At 38.8% G+C, this 23,432-nt stretch overlaps 1 protein-coding gene across 7 annotated transcripts in view; it reads left to right on the top strand.

Annotated features, from left to right (window-relative positions):
• The window catches only part of EFCAB3 (EF-hand calcium binding domain 3), a 249,031-nt gene that overhangs the window by 165,491 nt on the left and 60,108 nt on the right, over positions 1-23,432 (top strand). For 6 of the 7 annotated variants that reach the window (XM_047708870.1, XM_047708871.1, XM_047708868.1 and 3 more), the window contains 7 exons: positions 3,107-3,211; positions 3,538-3,591; positions 4,351-4,455; positions 7,630-7,683; positions 9,506-9,610; positions 10,500-10,553; positions 12,258-12,362. In XM_047708870.1, the coding sequence (XP_047564826.1) occupies positions 3,107-3,211; positions 3,538-3,591; positions 4,351-4,455; positions 7,630-7,683; positions 9,506-9,610; positions 10,500-10,553; positions 12,258-12,362 (582 nt within the window). The remainder of the gene's footprint in view (positions 1-3,106; positions 3,212-3,537; positions 3,592-4,350; positions 4,456-7,629; positions 7,684-9,505; positions 9,611-10,499; positions 10,554-12,257; positions 12,363-23,432) is intronic. The other variant, XM_047708869.1, reaches the window with a different exon arrangement.

The following is a 23,432-nucleotide window of genomic DNA, read 5'->3' as shown; positions in this document are numbered from 1 at the left end:
AACTAGAGTTGAGGAATATATATATGAAAACCCTGCTGAGAAGTGCCAAGAGTCTAACCAAAGTCGGATGTTATAAATAAGTAATGGCAATTGCTGGGTCATAGGGTAGCTCTATTTTCAACTTTTTGAGGAAACTCCATGCTGTTTTCCAGAGAGGCTGCACAGCTTGCATTCCCACTAGCAGTGTAAGAGGGTTCCTCTTTCTCCAGATCCTTGCCAACAGCGGGATAGGGTAGTTAGGTGATGGACACTGAGACAAGGACATGATATAATGAGCACTGGGTGTATACACAACTGAGGAATCACTGAACTCTACCTCTGAAACTAATAATATACTACATGTTAATTAGTTGAATTGGAATTTAATTTAATTTGAAAAAAAATTAAAAAATAAGTAATGGCAACTTTTCACATGATTATGATATTCTTCAGTTGCACCAAAGTCAAAGATTCTTAAGGCTGATGTGCCAAAAGGATGAAAGCATAAAGGCATTAAAAGTATAGTCAAGAGAGTGGTTAAGTTCTCTAGTGGATAAGAGAAGTGAAGTTATGATGGAAATTATGAACTTGGAGGAAAGTGAGAGAGGAGGGAATGAAAGTATCTATAGAAATGGGTGTGGTAGGAGTAAGGAAGTAAAAGAAGTGGAAGAATATGAGGTTCTGGCCAAAAGTAGATAGGTTAGAATTTGAGGTTTTAGAGGCAAAGCATTTCCAGGTGATGACAAAGTTCAGGCTATCCATGATGGTTAACTAGTATAGAATTTAGGAGACAGTCATGGAGGATAAGGAGCTCAAGAAATTTGGAGGCCAGGTTGTGGAATGAACTCTCCATATGAAGACTGGTATTCCCTATAATGATGCCAGGAATGTGGGTGCAGAGGAAGACTGTGAGTAATGGGACAAGCTCCTTAATGACCAAAAAGTCAGTGACAATAAAAAGAAATCCAAATACCGTAATTCTCACAAGAGGAGGGGTTTGAGTATGGCCAGAAAACAGCAGTCGGGATCTAAGAGATTGCAAGACCTAAGGCAAATGGGATGTAGAAAAAAAAAGCAGCTTTCTATCACAAGGAAAAAAAATGAAATAAAAAAAGAAAATATCAGGAACAGGCAAAGTTCAGTAAGGAAAGAAGATAAGAGTATGTAAAGAGACTGAAGATATCGAAAAATTCATACTTAATGAAATATGACTCTGAGAGGGCACTATGGGAAGAGCGAAAAGAAAGTTAAAAATAGAAAGAAAAATCAGAGTGGTAAAACACAGAATAGATTCAAGAGGATAGAAAATGTTGCAGGCTTATATTTTGAAGAATGGGAATGATACAGATGAATGGTGTGGTTAGACAATCTTGAGACAGAAGGCCCATGTCTGTCAAAACGTGATCAGCATAGCAGACTAGAGAACTGCTTTGTTGTGTCTGAAGAGTCATTCTTTTGGCTGGTTACTGGGGGGGTCGGGTATCAGAAGCTCCTATAGTCCAAGGCATCACAGAAGAGGTCTGAAGTAGTCGGGGCTGGGGGCGAGCGGGGGAACAACCCTTGTAAACATTTCCTCCCAGGCGCTTGTGCAGAAAACTGGCTAACTCCCCAGATAGTATCCTTCCAATGGAAGCACTGCAGTATGGTTCCAGAGGATGAAAAGCAAGAGTTTGGGGGCACCTGGGTGGCTCAGTCGGTTAAGCTTCTGCCTTCAGCTGTGGTCATGATCTCAGGGTCCTGGGATTGAGTTCTGCATGGGGCTCCCTGCTCAGCAGGGAGTCAGCTTTTCTCTCTCCTGCTCTCCCTCCACCCTGCTCATGCTCTCTCTCGCTCACTCTCTCTCAAATAAATAAATAAAATCTTTTTAAAAATAAATAAATAAAAGCAAGACTTTTCTTTTTCTGTAATTAGAAATGATTAGGAGGTCCAAACTGTCTACCTAAATAGCATCTTTCCCTCCCCCTCGTTTTCTTGAGATACAATTGATATTTAAAATGGTGTAAGTTTAAGGTATACATCGTGATGATTTGATACACATATGTATTTCACAATGTTTACCACAATATGGTTAGTTAATACATTCTTCACCTCACATAATTACCATTTTGTTGTTTTTGTTGCTAAACCACCTCTTCAAGCTAGAGGGAAGAGCCATCATGAAGGAAAATTTCGCATAGCCATCCCACAAGCAGATTGGGGAATAGCTACAGGGGGCAAGGATAAGTGGTGATCCTGCCCTTGTACCCAGCAACTAAAACCAAGTCCATTACCAAACAAAACTTGTTAGCTTTGTGTCTTACCCGTTTGGGGGATAGTCTGGTGTTCCCTTCTCTGTCTCGCTGTAGCACTTATATTAAAGCCCTAACAATAAAAATATCTATGTGCTAGTATTCCTGGGACCCTAAAAAGAAACAAGCTGGAAGACTGCATCTATTTTCCTAGCCACCCTTAGGGAAGCCCAAAAAGTATACTGGGTGGTAGTAGCTGACAAGAAGAGAAGCAAGGAAGCCCACCGAATCCCTGAGGCTTGACAGAGAGCCAGTCTGAGCTTAGAAAGAAGCCCCTGGAGAAAAGTCCCGTATGGTTCCATGATATATAATTAAGAAGTCTCTGCAAAAATCAAGATTTTTTTTTAAAGATTTTATTTATTTATTTGTCAGAGAGAGCGAGGGAGAGAGAGCGAGCACAGGCAGACAGAATGGCAGGCAGAGGCAGAGGGAGAAGCAGGTTCCCTGACGAGCAAGGAGCCCGATGCGGGACTCGATCCCAGGACGCTGGGATCACGACCTGAGCCGAAGGCAGCTGCTCAACCAACTGAGCCACCCAGGCGTCCCCAAAATCAAGATTTTAATGTTGGCAGAAAATTATATTTCAGCAGCATTATTTTCTTTATTGATTGTTCTCTCACTCTACCCATATACTGGTGAATGTTTGTATCTCCTGACTCCCAGCCTACATTTGATCATCACTGTTTCAGCCAAAAAGCTCTAAGATTATGTCTTACCTGCCATTCGTGTTGGGTTTACTTCATTGTTTAATCAGCAAATGTCATATGGACATTTTTTTTTATAATACAAGATCATTATTCTTCAGCTTTTCAACCATTACCACCTTTTACTTTTTAAAGGTGAGAAGGTTGATACTAGTAACCTGGATAGTTTTCTGGGGAAAATGGGGATAACGCTCCCAGAAGATAAAGGCCTGAACCTGCAGAACAAGCTTCCAGTCGATGGTAAGCATTAAAAATATCATAGTGGTGGGGGGTGGGGCATAAAAAAATCACAGTGACCCTCAAGGAGAGTTAAGTAGTGGACTTTTTATAACTAATACTCTCTCTATAAGGAATATTACATGCCTCCCACCCCTGCCCCCATCACCAAAATGATTTCACCAAACAGCTGTCTCCACTCTTAAGTTTTATTCTTGAAAGTAAAATAATATAAATTTTAAGAATAAAACATTTCAAAGTCTATGTTTCTGAACTTACGCATGTTTCATTTAAATTCATTTAAATATCAGCACTATTGCCTGAAACTTGAATTTTTCCCTTTCTTACAGACAAAGGAAAGGTATATGTGAAGAGATTAATGAAAGAGTTAGAATCTCTTGAAGGTGAGTAAGAAGCTTGATGAAAAGGCAAGTAAAACAGGTCACCAAGCTTTGCTTTGATTTTCACAATTTCATCCTGTTTTACAATTTTCAGATTATTAATCCAACTTTTCCAACTATTTGTTAAGTCAGTGGTTATTCTTTATATGCTTCAAGCACACTGCCATCACCAAAATGATTTAAATACAGTAACCGAAAAGCAGTGGTTCCCAAATAAAGCTGTATATCAGAATCACAAGGGGGGAAATAAAGCATTCAAATAGCTAGGCTCCTTTCCAGTCATATTGATTTTGAATTTCCAGAGATAGTATTTAGAAACATATGTTCTTTAAAAGTTTCCCAGAGGATTATGACAGAGTAAATCCATGGATTGGCTGTCTATCTGGCTCAACAGATGGCTGGCTGGATGGATGGGTGGATGGGTGGATAGATGGATTTATAATTCTCCATTAATTTGGCAAGTTTTGAGTTCTTCTGTGTGAACACATGTGAAGAGGCTGATTTTATTCTTTGCCATGACTTACAAATACCCATAACCACTCACTTTCTTCTCTTAAATGTTTTCCTCAAAGTCCTAACAGAAACACACAGATCAGGGTTTAGGAATTCCTGACTTAGTTACCAAAACCACATTGACTTGGTTGGTTTAATTTTTCTTTGCTTTTCATTGTCTATAGTACCGATACCTAGGCATGATCTATAATCACCCACTCTTGACATCATTGCAAATATTTTTCATGTCTCATCCCTTTCTTCCCTAAGGGGTGAAGGTGTCTCCAAATAAGGTGGACTCTTTCTTGGAAATCATGGGACTTGATCTCAAGGAGAAAGAAGTTCAGGAACTGAAGGACTGTCTACCAGTTGATGGTGAGAGTTTTGAGTGACAGTATACCCGTGAGCCAAACATTGGACTTAAGGCTGGTCTCATACCTGGAATGACTGAAGATAGGACGTATAAGAGAGGAAGAAAAAGAAAGAGCGAGGCCTTTAGCATAGCTACCAAACTGGGCCCAGTGGTTATCACTTGGGGAAGGATCACCAAGAATGCTGCCCCATATAGATGGCAAGTGTCACTCTTCACAGGAATGCCAGGGTCTAACAGAGAATACTCAGATTTTTTTTTTTAAGATTTTTATTTATTTATTTGACAGACAGAGATCACAACTAGGCAGAGAGGCAGGCAGAGAAAGAGAGGAGGAAGCAGGCTTCCCATGGAACAGAGAGCCCGATGTGGGGCTCGATCCCAGGACCCTGGGATCATGACCTGAGCCGAAGGCAGAGGCTTTAACCCACTGAGCCACCCAGGCGCCCCGAATACTCAGATTTTAATCTTTGAGTCCCTACTGCCAACCCAGCATTAAATAACAATGAATGACACTACATGGTCCTGATATGCAAGGCACTGTTTTAAGCACTTTGCACATATTACCTTATTTAATCTTGCAAATAACTCTACAAAGCAGGTTCTCTTTTTATTCCCATTTCACATATAAGGAAACTTATTTGTGAAGGCATAGAGAAGTTGAGTAGTGTGCCTAAAGTCAGAGAGCTAGTAAGTGATGGACAGATAATCTGGCTCCAGAAACTGTCTCTTAGCCACTCTGCCATACTGCCATGAACTTCCAGAACTAATAAATTTAAGAAGACAGATAGCAGTACTTCATGTCATTAATTGGCATACATTAGACTCATGCCAGCAAAACTGAAGAAAATTCATGAGGATATTTTAAGAGACATCTGTGCCCTTGAAGAAATAGTAAAGATGCAAGATTGATCCAAGTCAGTGAATAGGGGCTTTTCTAAATCAGTAGTACCTTTCATTCTTTTATTCCATAAACTTGAATCGAATGCCTATGATGTGTCAGGCACTGTTCTAGACCCTCAGATCATTTGCCTTAATAAGAGGTAAGCAGTTTTCAAAAAATGACTTTTTCTTTGTTTTTTTTTAATCCCTTTCATAGCTCTTTTAATCTACCAACCAGTTCGATAAATGCAGATAGTTGTCATTGCCTTGTTTTTCTAGTATACTGAAACATGAGAAAAGATACCAGCACAATGATTTAAAGTGTGAGGCTAATTCTAAACTAATTCTTACAGACTACTTTGTATATCTGTGGCATCATTTGAGACAGAATGCAAAACTCTTTCAGGGGTCCAGGGGCCTCAATGGAGCTGATTAGAGACCACAAAGTAAAAGACATAAGGGGATCTGTCCTTTATAGGCACAGAATATTCTCCACTAAAGGTTCTTCCTTATCCTGCTTGAAAGTCATAAAATAATAATATTCTTCTTCATCATCATCATCATAAATGCTATAAAATTATAAAAGGATACCAAGAAAAGATTATCGTAATTGAAAAGACGTAAAAAAAGAACAAGCAAGGAAAAATTCCATATCTGAGAACCTAGGATATGTGTATGGTTTCAAAGCTAATTCATTCTTTATAATATGTTTGCATTTTTTTTAAGATTTATTTATTTATTTGACATACAGAAATCACAAGGAGGCAGAGAGGCAGGCAGAGAGAGAGGAGGAAGCAGGCTCCCCGCTGAGCAGAGAGCCCGATGCGTGGCTCGATCCCAGGACCCTGGGATCATGACCGGAGCCGAAGGCAGAGGCTTTAACCCACTGAGCCACCCAGGCGCCCCTATAATATGTTTGCATTTTACTGGAACTTAATTATAAGTAAATATTTCTTTGGGTCATCAATCTTGTGCAGACCCTTAAACCAATGCTGAAGTAATAGTAGGAGTACAAAGTGATTCTTGGTTTCTCACCCTTGGGGGAATTTAGTCTTTGGATTATTATTACACATAAAATTAGAATGTGAACATGTTTGAGTGGTGATGGATTGACACTGTTGACTAAGTTATAAGTGGAGAAAGAGTAGGTCTGTAGACAGCTTAAGGTTCCAAACAGAATCTTTCCTATTAGAGCAGTAGCATCTTTTTTTTTTTTTAAGATTTAATTTATTTATTTGACAGACAAGTAGGCAGAGCGGCAGGCAGAGACAGAGAGAGGAGGAAGCAGGCTCCCTGCTGAGCAGAGAGCCCGATGCGGGGCTTGATCCCAGGACCCTAGGATCATGACCTGAGCCAAAGGCAGAGTCTTTAACCCACTGAGCCACCCAGGCATCCCAGCAGTAGCATCTTTTAACTACTATCTTAACATTGCAAACCAGTGTTTCTCAAACTTGCAATTTTACAAACTACTAAAAATGTATCCACTGACCTCTAATAACTTCAGACTTGGAGAAATATACTAAAAAAATTAAGTACATCATCTATGAAAAAGATTTTCAATTGAGAATAGGCACTGCAAAACAAAAGTGTTGTCATCATACACTGGAAATTTAACTGAATACATCAACGTGATGATTATCATGTTGCAACCTAAGAGCAGCCAGGCATGCATACCAGCACGCTGTCCTTTAAGAGGGTCACTTGATACCAAGGTGATCATAAGCCCAAAGGTAAAGTTAGCACTGACAAAATGGAAGCATCATTTTTAAACAAGATTTTTAAACTCTCAAAACATTTCAGACCCTGAGGGACACCTGGATGGCTCAGTTGGTTAAGCAGATGCCTTCGGCTTGGGTCATGATCCCAGTATCCTGGGATCGGGTCCCACATTGGGCTCCTTGCTCGGTAGGGAGCCTGATTCTCCATCTGCCTCTGCCTCTGCCTGTGCTCGCTCGCTCTCTCTCTCTCTGACAAGTAAATAAATGAAATCTTGAAAAATAATGATAATATATATATTTTTTTTATTTCAGACCCTGAAAAGAGGTCATTTCAGTGCCTGGAAAGAGTAGCCTAATAAGTAGCAGATTGTCTTGAAGGACAGGAGAGTGCTTTAAACCTTGCCTCATGTATTGTGCTGTATAGATTTTGATAGCATAAAATGCAGGAGCTATATTAACTTAAATTGATGACATGAAAAAATAATAAACTTCTAGGAAAAATGTTTCTAAATGGTTGAATTTTGGGTTTCTGTTTCACAATTTTTCTAAGAATCTTTTTGGCACTTTTTTATCTTAAAGATAATGGAAAGACTGACTTAAATGTGTTGATGGATGAAGTTAAAAATATCACAGGTGAGTGAGATGTTACGATGAAGATTATATTATGTGGTCTTGAAGTTTTATATGGAACTATATTTTTAACACAGTTGTGATTCCTTCCTCCTTTATTCACCAAACAACTGTTTATTCAGCACTTACTACATGCCAGGCATTGTTCTGCACAGTTATGATATATCAGCAAACAGAATAAAGATCATTGATCCTCTGGAGCTTACATGCTACGGGGGAAATAAGCAATAAACATTATAAATAAGTCATTACAAAGTAGGTTTGAAGTGACAGATGCTTTAGAAAACAGTGAAAAGGAAACTAAAGGAGACTGGAAGGGGAAAGAGGCACTTGTGGCTTTTAATAGATCATCAGGCCTCCTTGAAAAGGTGACATTTGAGCAAATACTTGAAGGAGGTGAGGGTTTTATCCATGTGAAGACTTCTAGGAAAAGAGTTGTAGCAGGGGGCCATGGACTAAGACCCAAAGGCAAGAGCATGCCTGGACTATTCAAGAAACAACAAGAAGGCTAATGTAGCTGAGGCTGAATAAGGAAAGAAAAAGATAATAGGAGATGAGGAGAAAGAGGTGGTGGACGCAAAATTGGTCAGGACTGTGAAATCTCTGCCAGGACTTGGGGTTTTTCCTGAGAAAAATGGAAAGCCATTGCAGGTTTTAGACCAGAAACATGACATAATCTGACCTCTGGTTTTATTAGATCTTCCTGGATTCTGTGTGGAGAACAGGTAGCAGTAGGGAGTAGAGCCCTAAAAGGGCTTTTAAAGTAATCCATGTGAGAAATGATGGTGATTCTTACCAGGGCAGAAAGCAATGAAGAGGTAAAAAGTAGTTGGATTCTGGATATATTTTTTTTTTGGCTTTTAAATTTTTTTATTTTTTATAAACATATAATATATTTTTATCCCCAGGGGTACAGGTCTGTGAATCGCCAGGTTTACACACTTCACAGCACTCACCATAGCACATACCCTCCCCAATGTCCATAACCCCACCCCCCCTCTCCCAGCCCCCCTCCCCCCAGCAACCCTCAGTTTTTTTTTGTGAGATTGAGAGTCACTTATGGTTTGTCTCCCTCCCAATCCCATCTTGTTTCATTTATTCTTCTCCTACCCCCTTAACCCCCCATATTGCATCTCCACTTCCTCATATCAGGGAGATCATATGATACTTGTCTTTCTCCGATTGACTTATTTCGCTAAGCATGATACCCTCTAGTTCCATCCATGTCGTCACAAATGGCAAGATTTCATTTCTTTTGATGGCTGCATAGTATTCCATTGTGTATATGTACCACATCTTCTTTATCCATTCATCTGTTGATGGACATCTAGGTTCTTTCCATAGTTTGGCTATTGTAGATATTGCTGCTATAAACATTCGGGTGCACATGCCCCTCTGGATCACTACGTTTGTATCTTTAGGGTTCTGGATATATTTTTAAAGGAGTTATTGTAATGGATTTCACTAGGCTTATTGTGGTGATCATTTCATAATTTAAACCAATATCAAACCATCATGTTGTATACCTGAAACTAAAATAATGTTACATGTCAATTATATCTCAATTCTGAAAAATAATTTTAAAAAGTCAACAGAGTTTCCTGATGGAAACTAGGTAAAGGGAGAAGTCAGGAATGACTCCTAAGACTTTTTTGTCCCGACCAACTAAAAGGATGAACATGCCAGTGGAGTCTGGAGAAACTTTCCAGAAATAAAAGTTTATGTGGAAGAAAATTAGCTAAACAAGGCTTCATTGTGCCTTGTTCATCCCCCCAACCCTACCTGGGAAGGATGTTTCATTATGTATATGTATTTCTTTCTGAAGGAGAGAAGATTCCTACTGAGGACTTGAAAAATGTTCTGAAAGATATGGGAATAAAGATCACAAACAAGGAACATAAAAAGCTTCTGAAAACTCTGCCAGTTTCTGGTAAGCATTGAAGTTCTATTTCACTGATATCTAAAAGCTTACTCATTCAACAAATATTTATTGAAGATTTGTTTTATGCATGGCACTATCCTAAATTCTGGGAAAGTAGGGACCATGTCTGCAGTGTCTCCTATCTCCTCAAGTCCTCAAAACTTCACAGAAGGTTCGTTTTAAAGTTTGTATTAGAAATTCTACTCTTTAGGGCATCTGAGTGGCTTGGTCAGTTAAGCAACTGACTATGGTTTCAGCTCAGGTCATGATATCTGGGTCCTGGGATCCAGCTCCAAGTCAGGCTCCACACTCAGTGGGGAGTCAGCCTGAGGATTCTCTCTCTCCCTCTCCCTTTGCCCCTCCCCCCCATGTGCTCTCTCTCTCTCTCTCAAATAAATAAACAAATCTTATTGTTTAAAAAAGAAAGAAATTCTACTGTTTGAAACATTTTATGTCAATTAAAAATATTTTTTTAAAAGACTCAATCTTAGCATTTAAAAAAAATCCTGTTCTTACCATTTAAATTTTGGTCTAGGGACGTGGGGCCTCTTCAGTCAGGGTCCCATCATAGGACAACTTCTTTCCCTTTCAGGGAAATCTAAAGTCTAAACTGGAAGAAAATGAAAGGATAGAAGGGTGGGAAAGCTGAACAAAGAACAGATGAAGTAAAACTGGGGAGGAGAAAATGAGAAAGGAAAAGCTGTGTGTATTTCAACAAACTAGCCACTAACAAAATAGCCTTGCATTCTGTCCAGGGATAGAGTCACTACACTGAGTTTTCTAAATACTTCACATTTCACTGAGAATGAATTGTGATGAATTTCTAAATTTCCCCTTTCTGAAAGTAAACACTAATTTCTATGAATCATCAAAAACTCAATAATGTTTTATCTTACAGCTGATAAAAAGGTGTTTGAGAAAGAATTACTGGAGGGCGTGAAATCTTTCAAAGGTGAGTGAGAAGAAGGATAAGGACAAAATCTGAGATTGTTGTAACTGTTTTTTTCTGATTATATAAATAATCAGGAAATTATGCATTTATTCAACAAATATCCAAGTCTCTACTGTGTTTTTGGCTATTTGAGAAAAATCTGGAATATATAAAGTAGCGTACAGAGAAAAAATGCAATTACCCATAATGCCGGGTAATATTACCTTTTTTAATTATAGTTCTCTCTATTCTTTTTTGTACATATGTATGTATAGATATTTAAACTTTTGCTGTATATTTTATATATCCTATACTTAATCCTAAAATTTTAGTGTAAGAATTCCACCATGTCATTTAAAAATTCTTTGTAAACACCATTTTTAATGCTCTATCATCAGGTCGTATTTATAATTTACCTAATCATTCCTTTCTTATTGAACACTTAGGAGGTCTCCAATGATTTGCTCTTATATATCTGTGATCTTTGTCCAACTTTAAGCCATTTTCTTTGGATAGATTCTTCTGGTAAATCCAGTAAATCTTAACATGTTTAAGGCTGCGATAAATGTAAGTGGATAAAAGTACAGGTTCCAATTTTGCCCTGGCCACAATAAATTATTTTCACAATTTTTGATCCTTGCCAATTTGATAAATGAAAAATGGAATCTAATTAATGTTTTGATTTTTTTGTTATCAATGAAGATAAACTGTTTTTATACCATTCTGTCTTTCAGTCTTTTAATTATTTGTTTCTATCTTTTGCCCATTATCCTATCAGAAACCAACCCTTTCCCTATTAATTTGGTTTTTTCCCTATTAATTTGAATGACCACTTTATAAATTAAAGATATTAGCACAATTGTCATAGCTATAGAAAATATTTTCCCAGGTGGTTATTTGCATTTTTACTTTATTATCTTGTATTTTTTACAAAAGTTTATTGAAATGTAATTTACATACCATGTAATTCACCCATTTAAAGTGTACTGGTTTTTAATTTACTAACAGAATTGCATAACCATCACCACAATCAATTTAGAACATTTCATCACCCCAAAAATATACTGTACCCATTAGCTATCACTCCCCATTCCCCCACAGCCATCCCAGATGAGCAACCACAAATCTACTCTCTGTCCATTATGTTTCATTTTTGATATATAGACATTTTTCATTTTTATGGTTTTAATTATGTCAGTCATTTCTTCTGTGATTTCTTCTTTTTTCTATTTAGAAAGTCCTTTACTATCTAGACAGTGTTTAAAAAAACATATATACTTAATCTTTGATTTCCTAAGATTTCACTTTCTTCATTTATTATTTAACTCATCTGAAATTGACTCTATAAATCCTATTTTATAGTGACTTGATCAAAACTACAACAGTAGTTTTCAGTTATTCTGGCTTATTAACTGGTGTTTTTCTTTAAGTATAATTATATTAAGTAGGTAATCTGTTGTTACTGTAGCAAGTTTTAAATCTTACTTTTTGGCCAGAATAACATGATTGTCTTTGCCTAATTCACCAGGAGCCAAACTCTTTCTTTACTTTTTTCTCCCTCGTATAAATTTCTCTCAGAAGCTCAGTTATGGTATCATGTGCTCTTTCTGACTCCCATACAACTTGCTGTAAATAGCTTCTTTGTACTTCCATTTCTAGGAAAGGATGATGGCCTGCATTTTTCATTTGTGACATCCTTATTTACTTTTTCTTGTTTTTATTAAGGAGGAAGGGTTAGTGTCGGTAACCTAAAAAATGTTCTACAGAATACTGGGTTCAGTCTTGAAGAAAACGAAATCCAGGACCTGCAGAGCCACCTACCAGTTACTGGTGAGCATTTTAGGATTCCTTTATGCTGGGGCACCTGGCTGTCTTTGTCAGTAGAATATGCAACTCTTTTTTTTGTTGTTGTTTTTTAAGATTTTAGTTATTTATTTGACAGAGAGAGAGATCACAAGTAGGCAGAGGCAGGCAGAGAGAGAGGGGCAAGCAGGCGCCCCACCAAACAGGGAACCCGATGCAGGGCTCGATCCCAGAACCCCGAGATCGTGACCCGAGCTGAAGCAGAGGCCTAACCCACTGAGCCACCCAGGTGCCCCAGAACATGCAACTCTTGATCTCAGGGTCATGAGTTCAAGCCTTATGTTGGGTGTGGAACCTACTAGATAGATAGATAGATTAGATAGATAGATAGATAGATAGATATAGATACAGATATAGAAAATAAGTACCTTTATCCTGTAGACAATGACTAGTCTACTCTGAAAACAATGAAGAAACACATGCTGGGGAGAGAAAAACCAGGGGCAGAGATACAATTTAGAGGCTGCTGCCGAGGTCCAGATGATAAGGGTCTTTATTAAGACCCTTATCTGGTCTTTAAAGGTCTATTAAGACCTTTATATGGTGATAAAGGGGGAGGGCTAATGGGATGTGGTTGGTGAAAGGAAGAAAGATGCCTGAAGTGTGAAACAGAGGTTCATTGCTTATATGATTAACACACACATACACACAAAAGTGAGAGTGGGGGAGAAACAGAAAAAGGAACAGAATAAAGACAAAAATGTTTAGAACAGCGGTGCCTGGATGGCTCAGTCAGTTAAACATCTGACTCTTGGTGTCAGCTCAGGTCATGATTTCAGGGTCCTGGGATCAAGCCACACCGCAGGCTCCCTGCTCAGCATGAAGTCTGCTTCTCCCTCTCCATCTGACCCTCCTGCCTCTTGCTCTTTCTCTCTCTCTCTCAAATGAATAACTTTTTTTCCCTTTTTTTATTGATCTTTTGTTATATTTTTTATTTAAATTCAATTAATTAACATATAATATATTATTGGTTTAATTGGTTTTAGAGGTAGAGGTCAGTGATTCATCAGTCTCATAGAATATGCAATGCTCATTACATCATATGCCCTCTTTAATGTCCATCACCCAGTTACCCCATACCCCCACCTCTCCCCCACTCCAGCAACCCTCAGTATGATTTCTATGATTAAGAGTCTCTTATGGTTTGTCTCCCTCTCTGGTTTCATCTTCTTTTATCTTTTCCTCTCTTCCCCTATGATCCTCTTCTTATTTCTTAAATTCCACATATCAGTGAGATCATATGATAATTGTCTTTATCTGATTGACTTACTTCTCTCAGCATAATATGCTCTAGTTCCATCCACGCTGTTGCAAATGGCAAGATTTCAATTTTTGGTGGCTGTGTAATATTTCATTATATATATTTCACTATATATATATATATATATATATATATATATATATATATATATAAAGAAGATGTGATATATGTATCACATCTTCTTTATCCATTCATCTGTTGATGGACATCTGGGCTCCACAATGTTTATAGACACTGCAGCTATAAACATTGGGGTGCAGGTGCCCCTTTGGATCACTACTTTTGTACCTTTGGGGTAAATACCCCGTGGTACAATTGCTGGGTCATAGGGTAACTCTATTTTCAACTTTTTGAGGAACCTCGATGCTGTTTTCCAGAGTGGTTGCATCAGCTTGCATTCCCACCAACAGTGTAAGAGGGTTCCCCTTTCTCCACATCCTCACCAACATCTGTCATTTTCTGACTTGTTAATTTTAGTCATTCTGACTGGTGTGAGGTGGTATCTCATCGTGATTTTGAATTGTATTTCCCTGATCCCACGTGATGTGGAGCATTTTTTTCATGTGTCTGTTGGCCATTTGTAAATCTTCTTTGGAGAAATGTCTGTTCATGTCTTCTGCCCATTTTTTCACTGGATTATTTGTTTTTTAGGTATTGAGTTTGATAAGTTCTTTATAGATTTTGGATACTAGCCCTTTATCTGATATATTATTTGCACATATCTTCTCCCATTCTGTCAGTTGTCTTTTGGTTTTGTTGACTGTTTCCTTTGCTGTGCAAAAGCTTTTGATCTTGATGAAGTCCCAATAGTTCACTTTAGCCTTGTTTCCTTTGCCTTTGGAGACATGTATAAGAAGAAGTTGCTGTGGATGGGGCACCTGTGTGGCTCAATGGGTTAAAGCCTCTGCCTTCAGCTCAGGTCATGATCTCAGGGTCCTGGGATTGAGCCCCACATCAGGCTCTCTGCTTGGCGGGGAGCCTGCTTCCTCCTCTCTCTCTGCCTGCCTCTCTGCCTACTTGTGATCTCTGTCAAATAAATAAATAAAATCTTTAAAAAAAAAAAAAAAAAAAAGAAGTTGCTGTGGCCAAGGTCAAAGAAGTTGCTGCCTGTGTTCCCTTCTAGGATTTTGATGGATTCCTGTCTCATGTTTAGGTCTTTCATTTTGAGTCTATTTTTGTGTGTGGTGCAAGGAAATGGTTGAGTTTCGTTCTTCTGCATGTGGCTGTCCAATTTTCCCAACACACTTGTTGAAGAGACTGTCTTTTTTCCATTGGACATTCTTTCCTGCTTTGTCAAAGATTAGTTGACCACAGAATTAAGGGTCCATTTCCAGGTTCTCTGTTCTGTCCCATTGATCTATGTGTCTGTTTTTGTGCCAGTACCATAATGTCTTAACCCACTGAGCCACCCAGGCACCCAGTACCATAATGTCTTGATGATTACAGCTTTGTAATAGAGATTGAAGTCTGGAATTGTGATGTCACCAGTTTTGGTTTTCTTTTTCAACATTCTTTTGGCCATTCAAGGTCGATTGCATTGAATGTGTAGATTGCTCTAGGTAGCATAGACATTTTAACAATGTTTTTTCTTTCAATCCGTGAGCATGGAACATTTTTCCATCTCTTTGTGTCTTCTTCAGTTTCTTTCATGAGTGTTCTATAGTTTTCTGAGTACAAATCCTTTGCCTCTTTGGTTGGGTTTATTCCTGGCTGTCTAATGGTTTTGGGTGCCATTGTAAATGGGATCAATTTTTTATTTCTCTTTCTTCTATCTCATTTTAAGTGTATAGGAATGCAACTGATTTCTGTGCATTGATTTGATGTCCTGCCATTTTGCTGACTTCCTGTAGGAGTTCTAGCAATTTTGGGGTGGAGTCTTTTGAGTTTTCCACATAGAGTATCATGACATCTGCAAAGAGAGAGAGTTTGACTTCTTTCCCGATTCAGATGCTTTTTATTGCTTTTTGTTGCCTGATTGCTGAGTCTAGGACTTCTAGTACTATTTTGAACAGCAATGATGATAACAAACATCCCTGCCTTTTTTTTAATCTTTTTTTAAAGATTTTATTTATTTATTTGACAGAGAGAGATCACAAGTAGTCAGAGAGGCAGGCAGAGAGAGGGAGAGGAGGAAGCAGGCCCCCTGCCGAGCAGAGAACCCAATATGGGACTTGATCCCAGGACCCTGAGATCATGACCTGAGCCTAAGGCAGAGGCCCAACCCACTGAGCCCCCCAGGCGCCCCAGATATCCCTGTCTTGTTTCTGATCTTAGGGGAAAAGCTCTCAGTTTTTCCCCATTAAGAATGATATTCGCAGGGCGCCTGGGTGGCTCAGTGGTTAAAGCCTCTGCCTTCGGCTCAGGTCATGATCTCAGGGTCCTGGGATCGAGTCCTGCATCAGGCTCTCTGCTCATCAGGGAGCCTGCCTCCTCCTCCTCTCTCTCTCTCTCTGCCTGCCTCTCTGGCTACTTGTGATCTGTCTGTCAAATAAAAAAAAAAAAAGAATGATATTTGCTGTGGGCTTTTCATATATGGCTTTTATGATATTTTGAGATTATGTTCCCTCTATTCCTACACTGTGAAGAGTTTTAATCACTCCTCGCAGCTCCTACTCTCTCTTGCTATCTCTCTCTCTTCCAAATAAATAAGTGAAATTTTTTTAAAAAGATGCTTTACTTTGCCAAATGCTTTTTTGGCATCTGTTGAGAGGATCATATGGTTCTTGTCCCTTCTTTTATATGTGTAGTGTAACACATTAATTGACGTGTGAATATTGAACCCCTTTGCAGCCCAGGAATAAATCCCATTTCATCATGGTGAATAATCCTTTAATGTACTACTGGATCCTCTTGACTAGTATTTTGGCAAGAATTTAGATATCCATGTTCATCAGGGATATTGGTCTGTAATTCTCCTTTTTGGTGAAGTCTTTGGTTCTGGGATCAAGGTAATAGAGTTTGAAAGTTTTCCTTCCATTTCTATTTTTTAAAAACAGCTTCAGAAGAATAGGTATTATTTCTTCTTTAAATGTTTGGTAGAATTCCCCTGGGAAACCACCTGGCCCTGGACTCTTGTTTGTTGGGAGATTTTTTAATTACTGCTTCAATTTCCTTGCTGGTTATGGGTCTGTTCAAGTTTTCTATTCCTGATTCAGTTTTGGTAGTTTATATGTCTCTAGGAATGCATCCATTTCTTCCAGATTGCCTAATTTGTTGTTCTTATAATATGTTCTTGTAATATGTTCTTATAATTGTTTGTATTTCTTTGGTGTGGTTGTGATCTCTCTTCTTTCATTCATGATTTTATTTATTTATTTGGGTCCTTTCTCTTTTATTTTTATTAAGTCTGGCCAGGAGTTTATCAATCTTACTAATTCTTTTTTTTTTAAAGATTTTTTATTTATTTATTTGACAGACAGAGATCACAGGTAGGCAGAGAGGCAGGCAGAGAGAGGAAGGGAAGCAGGCTCCCTGCTGAGCAGAGAGCCTGATGTGGGGCTCGATCCCAGGGATCGAGGGATCATGACCTGAGCCGAAGGCAGAGGCTTTAACCCACTGAGCCACCCAGGCGCCCCAATCTTACTAATTCTTTCAATGAACCAGCTCCTAATTCTGTTGGTCTGTTTTACTGTTCTTTTGGTTTCTATTTCATTTATTTCTGCTCTAATCTTTATTATTTCTCTTCTCCTGCCGGGCTGAGGCTTTATTTGCTCTTCTTTCTCTAGCCTTTAGGGGGTTTGAAACCTTTTTTTAGGTGTATTTGAAACCTTTTTGTTTCTTGAAAAAGGCTTGAATTGCTATATACTTCCCTCTTAGAACTGCCTTTACAGCATCCCAAAGGTTTTAAACAGTTGTGTTTTGATTTTCATTTGTTTCCATGAATTTTTAAAAATTCTTCTTTAATTTCCTAGTTGACCCATTCATTCTTTAGTAGGATTCTCCTTAGCCTCCACATATCCGAGTTCTTTCCAACTTTTCTCTTGTGATTGAGTTCCAGTTTCAAAGCACTATGGTCCTAAAATATGGAAGAAATGATCTCCGTCTTTTTGTACTGGTTAAAACATGATTTGTGGCCCAGTATTGCTCTATTCTGGAGAATGTTCCACGTGGATTAGAGAAGAACATGTGTTCTGTTGCTTTAGGATAGAATGTTCTGAATATATCTGTGAAGTCCATCTGGTCCAGTGTGTCATTCAGTACCCTTATTTCCTTGTTGATCTTCTGCTTAGATGACCTATCCATTGTAGTGGGGGGGATTTTAAAATCCCCTACTACTATTATGTTATTATCAATGTGTTTCTTTGATTTTGTTATTAATTGGCTTGTATAATTGGCTGCTTCCATGTTAGGGGCATAAATATTTACAACTGTTAGATCTTCCTGTGGGATAGACCCTTTAATTATGACATAGTGTCCTTCCTTATCTCTTATTACAGTCTTTGGTTTAAGATCTAATTTGTCCAATATGAGGATTGCCACCCCAGCTTTCTTTTGATGTCTACTAGCATGATAAATGGTTTCCACCCCCTCATTTTCAATCTGGAAGTGTCTTTGGGTCTAAAATGAGTCTCTTGCAGATAGCATATGGATAGGTCTTGCTTTTTTATCCAATCTGATACCCTGTGTCTTTTGATTGGGGTATTTAGCCCATTTACATTCTGAGTAACTATTGAAAGATATGAACTTAGTGCCATTGTATTACCTGTAAAGTCACTGTTTCTGTATATTGTCTCTATTCCTTTTCTTGTCTATGTTACTTTAGGATCCCTTTTGATATTTCTTGTAGGACTGGTTTGGTGGTCACAGATTCTTTTAGCTTCCATTTGTCCTGGAAGCATTTTATCACTCCTTCTATTTTAAAAGACATCCTAGCAGAATAAAGTATTCTTGGCTGCGTATTTTCTCACTTAACACCCTGAATGTTTCATGCCAGTCATTTCTGGCCTGCCAGGTATCTGTCAATAGGTATGTTGCCAGTCTAATGTTTCTACCCTTGTAGGTTATGGACCTCTTGTCCCAGGCTACTTTCAGGATTTTCTTTTTGTCTCTAAGATTTTAAGTTTCACTATTATATGGTGAGGTGTTGGCCGATTTTTATTGATTTTGAGGGGAGTTCTCTGTGCTCCTGGATTTTGATGCCTCTTTCCTTCCCCAGATTAGGGAAGTTCTCTGCTACGATTTTCTCCAATATACCTTTTGCCCCTCTCTCTCTTCCTTCTTTTCAGGGATCCAATTATTCTAATTTTGTTTTGCCTTATAGTATCACTTATCTCTCAAATTCTCCCCTCATGATCTAGTAGTAGTTTATCTCTCTTTTTCTCAGCTTCTTTATTCTTTACCATTTTATCTTCTATATCACTAATTCTCTCTTCTGCCACATTTATCCTAGCAGTTAGAGCCTCCATTTTTTATTGCATATCATTAGTAGCCTTTTTTATTTCAACTTGGTTAGATTTTAGTTCTTTTATTTCTCCAGAAAGGGATTCTCTAGTGTCTTCTATGCTTTTCTCAAGCCCAGCTAGTATATATATAATCATTAATCTGGGGGTGCCTGGGTGGCTCAGTTAGTTAAGCATCTGCCTTCAGCTCAGGTCATGATACCAGGGTCCTAAAATGAGTCCCACATTGGGCTTCCTCCTCACTGGGAAACCTGCTTCTTCCTCTGCCTGACATTCCCCCTTATGCACTCTTGCTCACTCACTCTTGCTGACAAATATATAAATAAAATCTTTAAAAATAATAATAATTATTATTATTCTGAACTCTAGTCCTACATCGTACTTATATCCACACTGATTAGGTTCCTGGCAGTCAGTACTGCCTCTTGTTCTTTTTTTTTTTAAAGATTTTATTTATTTATTTGTCATAGAGAGAGAAGCGAGAGTGAGCACAGGCAGACAGAGTGGCAGGCAGAGGCAGAGGGAGAAGCAGGCTCGTTGCCAAGCAAGGAGCCCGATGTGGGACTCGATTCCAGTACTCTGGGATCATGACCTGAGCCGAAGGCAGCTGCTTAACCAACTGAGCCACCCAGGCGTCCCAACTTGTTCTTTTTTTGAGGTGAGTTTTTCCATCTTGTCAATCTGTCCAGAGACGAATAGGTGAACAAGAGAACAAAGTACTCAAATGACAACAGTAACCCCAGAGAAATATACACTAAACAAATCTGAAGAGACCCAAAACCAAAAAAAGAAAGTTTTAAAAATAGAGAGAGAATGAGAGAGAATATAATCAGACAAGTGAACAGAATGGAGCAATACACTGGATCCTATGTTGTATTTTGGTCTGTTAGAAAACTGGATCCCAAAATTATAAAGAGAGAAAAACATATATATGTACAAAAATAAAATTAAATACAATGGAAGGACAGAATATAGCTATAAAAGTGAAAATTTTAAAAAACAAAAAGAGGAAAAAACAACAACAACAACAAAAGGGATATAAACATACAGGTGAACAGAACAGAAAAATATACTATATCTGAGTGTATTTTGGTCAGTTTGTTAGAAGAAACTACATCTCAAAATTGTAAAGAAAGAAAAACATATATATACAAAAATAAAATTAAATACATTGAGAAGTTAGAATGGAACTGTAAAGATAAAAATTTAAAAAGACTGTAACAAAACAAAAAAAAGAGAAAGAAGGGGAAAAAAGAGAGAATATGAGCAGATAGGCAAACAAAGCCATACACTAGAGTTTGGGTGTATTTTGGTCTGTTAGAAGAAACTGCATCCCAAAATTGTAAAGAAAGAAAAACTTATATATATATGCAAAAATAAAATTAAATACAATGAAGGGATAGAATATAACTCTAAAAATGAAAAAAAATTTTTTTTTTAAAGATTTTATTTATTTATTTGACAGAGAGAAATCACAAGTAGGCAGAGAGGAAGGCAGAGAGAGAGGAGGAAGCAGGCTCCCTGCTGAGCAGAGAGCCCGATGCGGGACTCGATCCCAGGACCTGGGATCATGACCTGAGCCGACGGCAGCGGCCTAACCCACTGAGCCACCCAGGCGCCCCCTAAAAATGAAAATTTAAAAAGATTTTAAAAAGAATGGATAAAATAAGAAATTGATTGAAAAAGGGAAGAGGAAAAAAAATTAATTAAAATTTAAAGACTAGGGGCACTGGGTGGCTCAGTGGGTAAAAGCCTCTGCCTTCAGCTCGAGTCATGATCTCAGGGTCCTGGGATTGAGCCCCATGTCAGGCTCTCTGCTCAGTGGGGAGCCTGCTTCCTCCTCCTCCTCTCTCTACCTGCCTCTCTGCCTGCTTGTGAACTCTGTCAAATAAACAAATAAAAATCTTTAAAAAAATTTTTTTTAAGAGTAAAGAATCATGGGGGAAAAGCCATAATTTCTATGTGGCTTTTTCAAAGCACATGAATTCTATGTGCTATATTCCCCTAGAGCTGGAGTTTTGCAGTTGTCACTCAACTTCGTCTTGGCTAGATGTTTTTGCTGATCTGCTAGGGGAGGGTCCTGTTGTTGGGATGCTCAGGTGTCTTTGCCCCAGGTGGGATTGTATCACCCTTGCCAAGGGGGCCAGACTAAATAATCTGCTCCCACTTACTCTATGTGGCTTTTGTTCCCTGAAGGTTTTCTGTGCAGCTTTAGAGAATGAGAATGAAAATGGTGGCCTCCCAATCTCCGGTCAGTCCTGGAGGTGAAAGCTCAGGGCCCCATTCCTCAGTGTGCCCTCAGAGAAAAGCAGTCAATCACTCCTGTCTCCCTGGTCTCCCACCATAGTCCATGTTCACCCAGCCTATGACAAGCCTTTCCATCTCAGGCACATAACACTGTTTCCAGTCTCCCAACCCTGCAGACTCCTATGATGTGCTCCCATGCCGCTATTCCCCATGGAAGAATTGGGGGGGGGGGTGGTCCTCAATGGTTCTGTCGCTTGTTGCACTCCTGCTGGAAGATCGGCCACCTGACTGTTCTGCTGGTTGAGGTGTACGGCAACCCTGAGCTGAGAGCCTACTCCTGGGCTTGCTGATTGCAGCGGGCTTCACCACTCCAATGCCGGAGAACTCTGCCACATTCAGGCGTCTCTGGTCTTCCTGTAACCCCAGGGATCCTGAGAGCGCACTGTCCCCACTTAGCCACCTCAGCACCTTTCAGGCTGAGAAGTCCCTCACTGGAGCGGACTTCTAAAAGTTTGATTGTGTGCCGTGCTGCTCTATTACTTGCCAGTAGCCGGCTTTCAGAGGATGCCTCCCCGCTCACCCCTGCATTCCATCTTCCCATATATCGCCCTGGATTCATTTCTCTGCACCTCCTACCTTTCAGAAAGTGGTGGCTTTTCTATTTGTAGAGTTGTGACTATTATTTTCTTAGATCTTCTATTGCATTCACAGGTGTTCAGAATGATTTGATAGCTATCTAGCTGAATTCCTGGGACCAGATGAAACTAAGGTCTCCTACTCCTCTGCCATCTTGGACTTTCTTTCTCAAATAAATAATTTTTTTAAAAAATCTTTTAAAAACTCACATTTGGGGTGCCTGGGTGGCTCAGTAGGTTAAAGCCTCTGCCTTCAGTTCAGGTCATGATCCAGGGTCCTGGGATCGAGCCCCACATCAGGCTCTCTACTCAGTGGGGAGCCTGCTTTCTCCTCTTTCTCTCTGCCTGCCTCTCTGCCTACTTGTGATCTCTGTCTGTCAAGTAAAATTTAAAATTTTTTAAATAAATAAATAAATAAAAATAAAAACTCACATTTGTTCACATCTAATCATATCACCAATCTAATAAAAAAAGTGTTTAAGTATTGAGAACCTTTCAAGTCATGATGTGGATATAAGGTTCTCTAAATTTAAATTTTTGTTTTTTCTTTGAAAGCTTAAACTACACCATTAAAACATCTACCGTCAATTCTTTTCTTAAGATAACAGGCTCACTTTGTTCATTTTCAAGAAGATGCTTCCCAAATACCAAACTCTAGATTTTCTCCATTTTTCCAACTAAAAATGGTGTTCATAAAAAAGCAGCTAATTTGCTTGAGACTCAAACAATCATACAGGTTCTTTTCCTCAAGAAATCATTATATTTTCTTAAGCAACTGACATGCTTTATACAAACTTCTCAATTCATTGTACAGAATATTGAAAAGTTTGTTCTCAATGGTTAAGATTCAATAAAATCAATGCCTTTTGCTACATTATCAAGAACATTCTTAAGAGAAACTGACATTCTTTTACTCCCAGTATGTACAATGGAGAACACCATGACTAGTAGTACATTTGTTGCCATGGCCTTGATTCATGGGAGATGCCAGCAAGTTTCACCCGTCTCTGCTTTTGCAACACCAGTGCAAATGTCAAAAGTGTAAAAGGCAAAGGGTGGGTGACACCAGAGGTCCCTGGACCACACTTTGAGAACTGTGGCTCTAACCCATCTCAGCCTTCTACTAAGTGCAAGAGAACCAGGACTGAAAAAAGGAAAATTGACCTCTAGGATAGAACTGACTTCAAACAAACAAAACATTCCATTCACCATGACATTCTAAAGATTTTTTAATAGCTGGGGCACCTGGATGGCTTAGCTGTTAAATGTCTGCCTTCAGCTCAGATCATGATTTCAGGGTCCTGGAATCAAGTCCCACATTGGGTTCCCCCCTCAGTGGGGAGTCTGCTTCTGCCTCTCCATTTGCCCTTCCCCACGTTCATGCTGATTGCAGCTGGCTTCTCCACTCCCATTCATGCTCTCTTTCTCTCTCTGTCTCAAAATAAATAAAATCTTTTTTTAAAAAATTTTAATAGCTTATGAAATAAAAAAGAAG

The sequence above is a fragment of the Lutra lutra genome, chromosome 16 (assembly GCF_902655055.1).
Source record: "Lutra lutra chromosome 16, mLutLut1.2, whole genome shotgun sequence".
NCBI lineage: Eukaryota > Metazoa > Chordata > Mammalia > Carnivora > Mustelidae > Lutra > Lutra lutra.
Note: the sequence above shows the minus strand (reverse complement) of the source record. Positions and strands in the feature narration are given on the sequence as shown.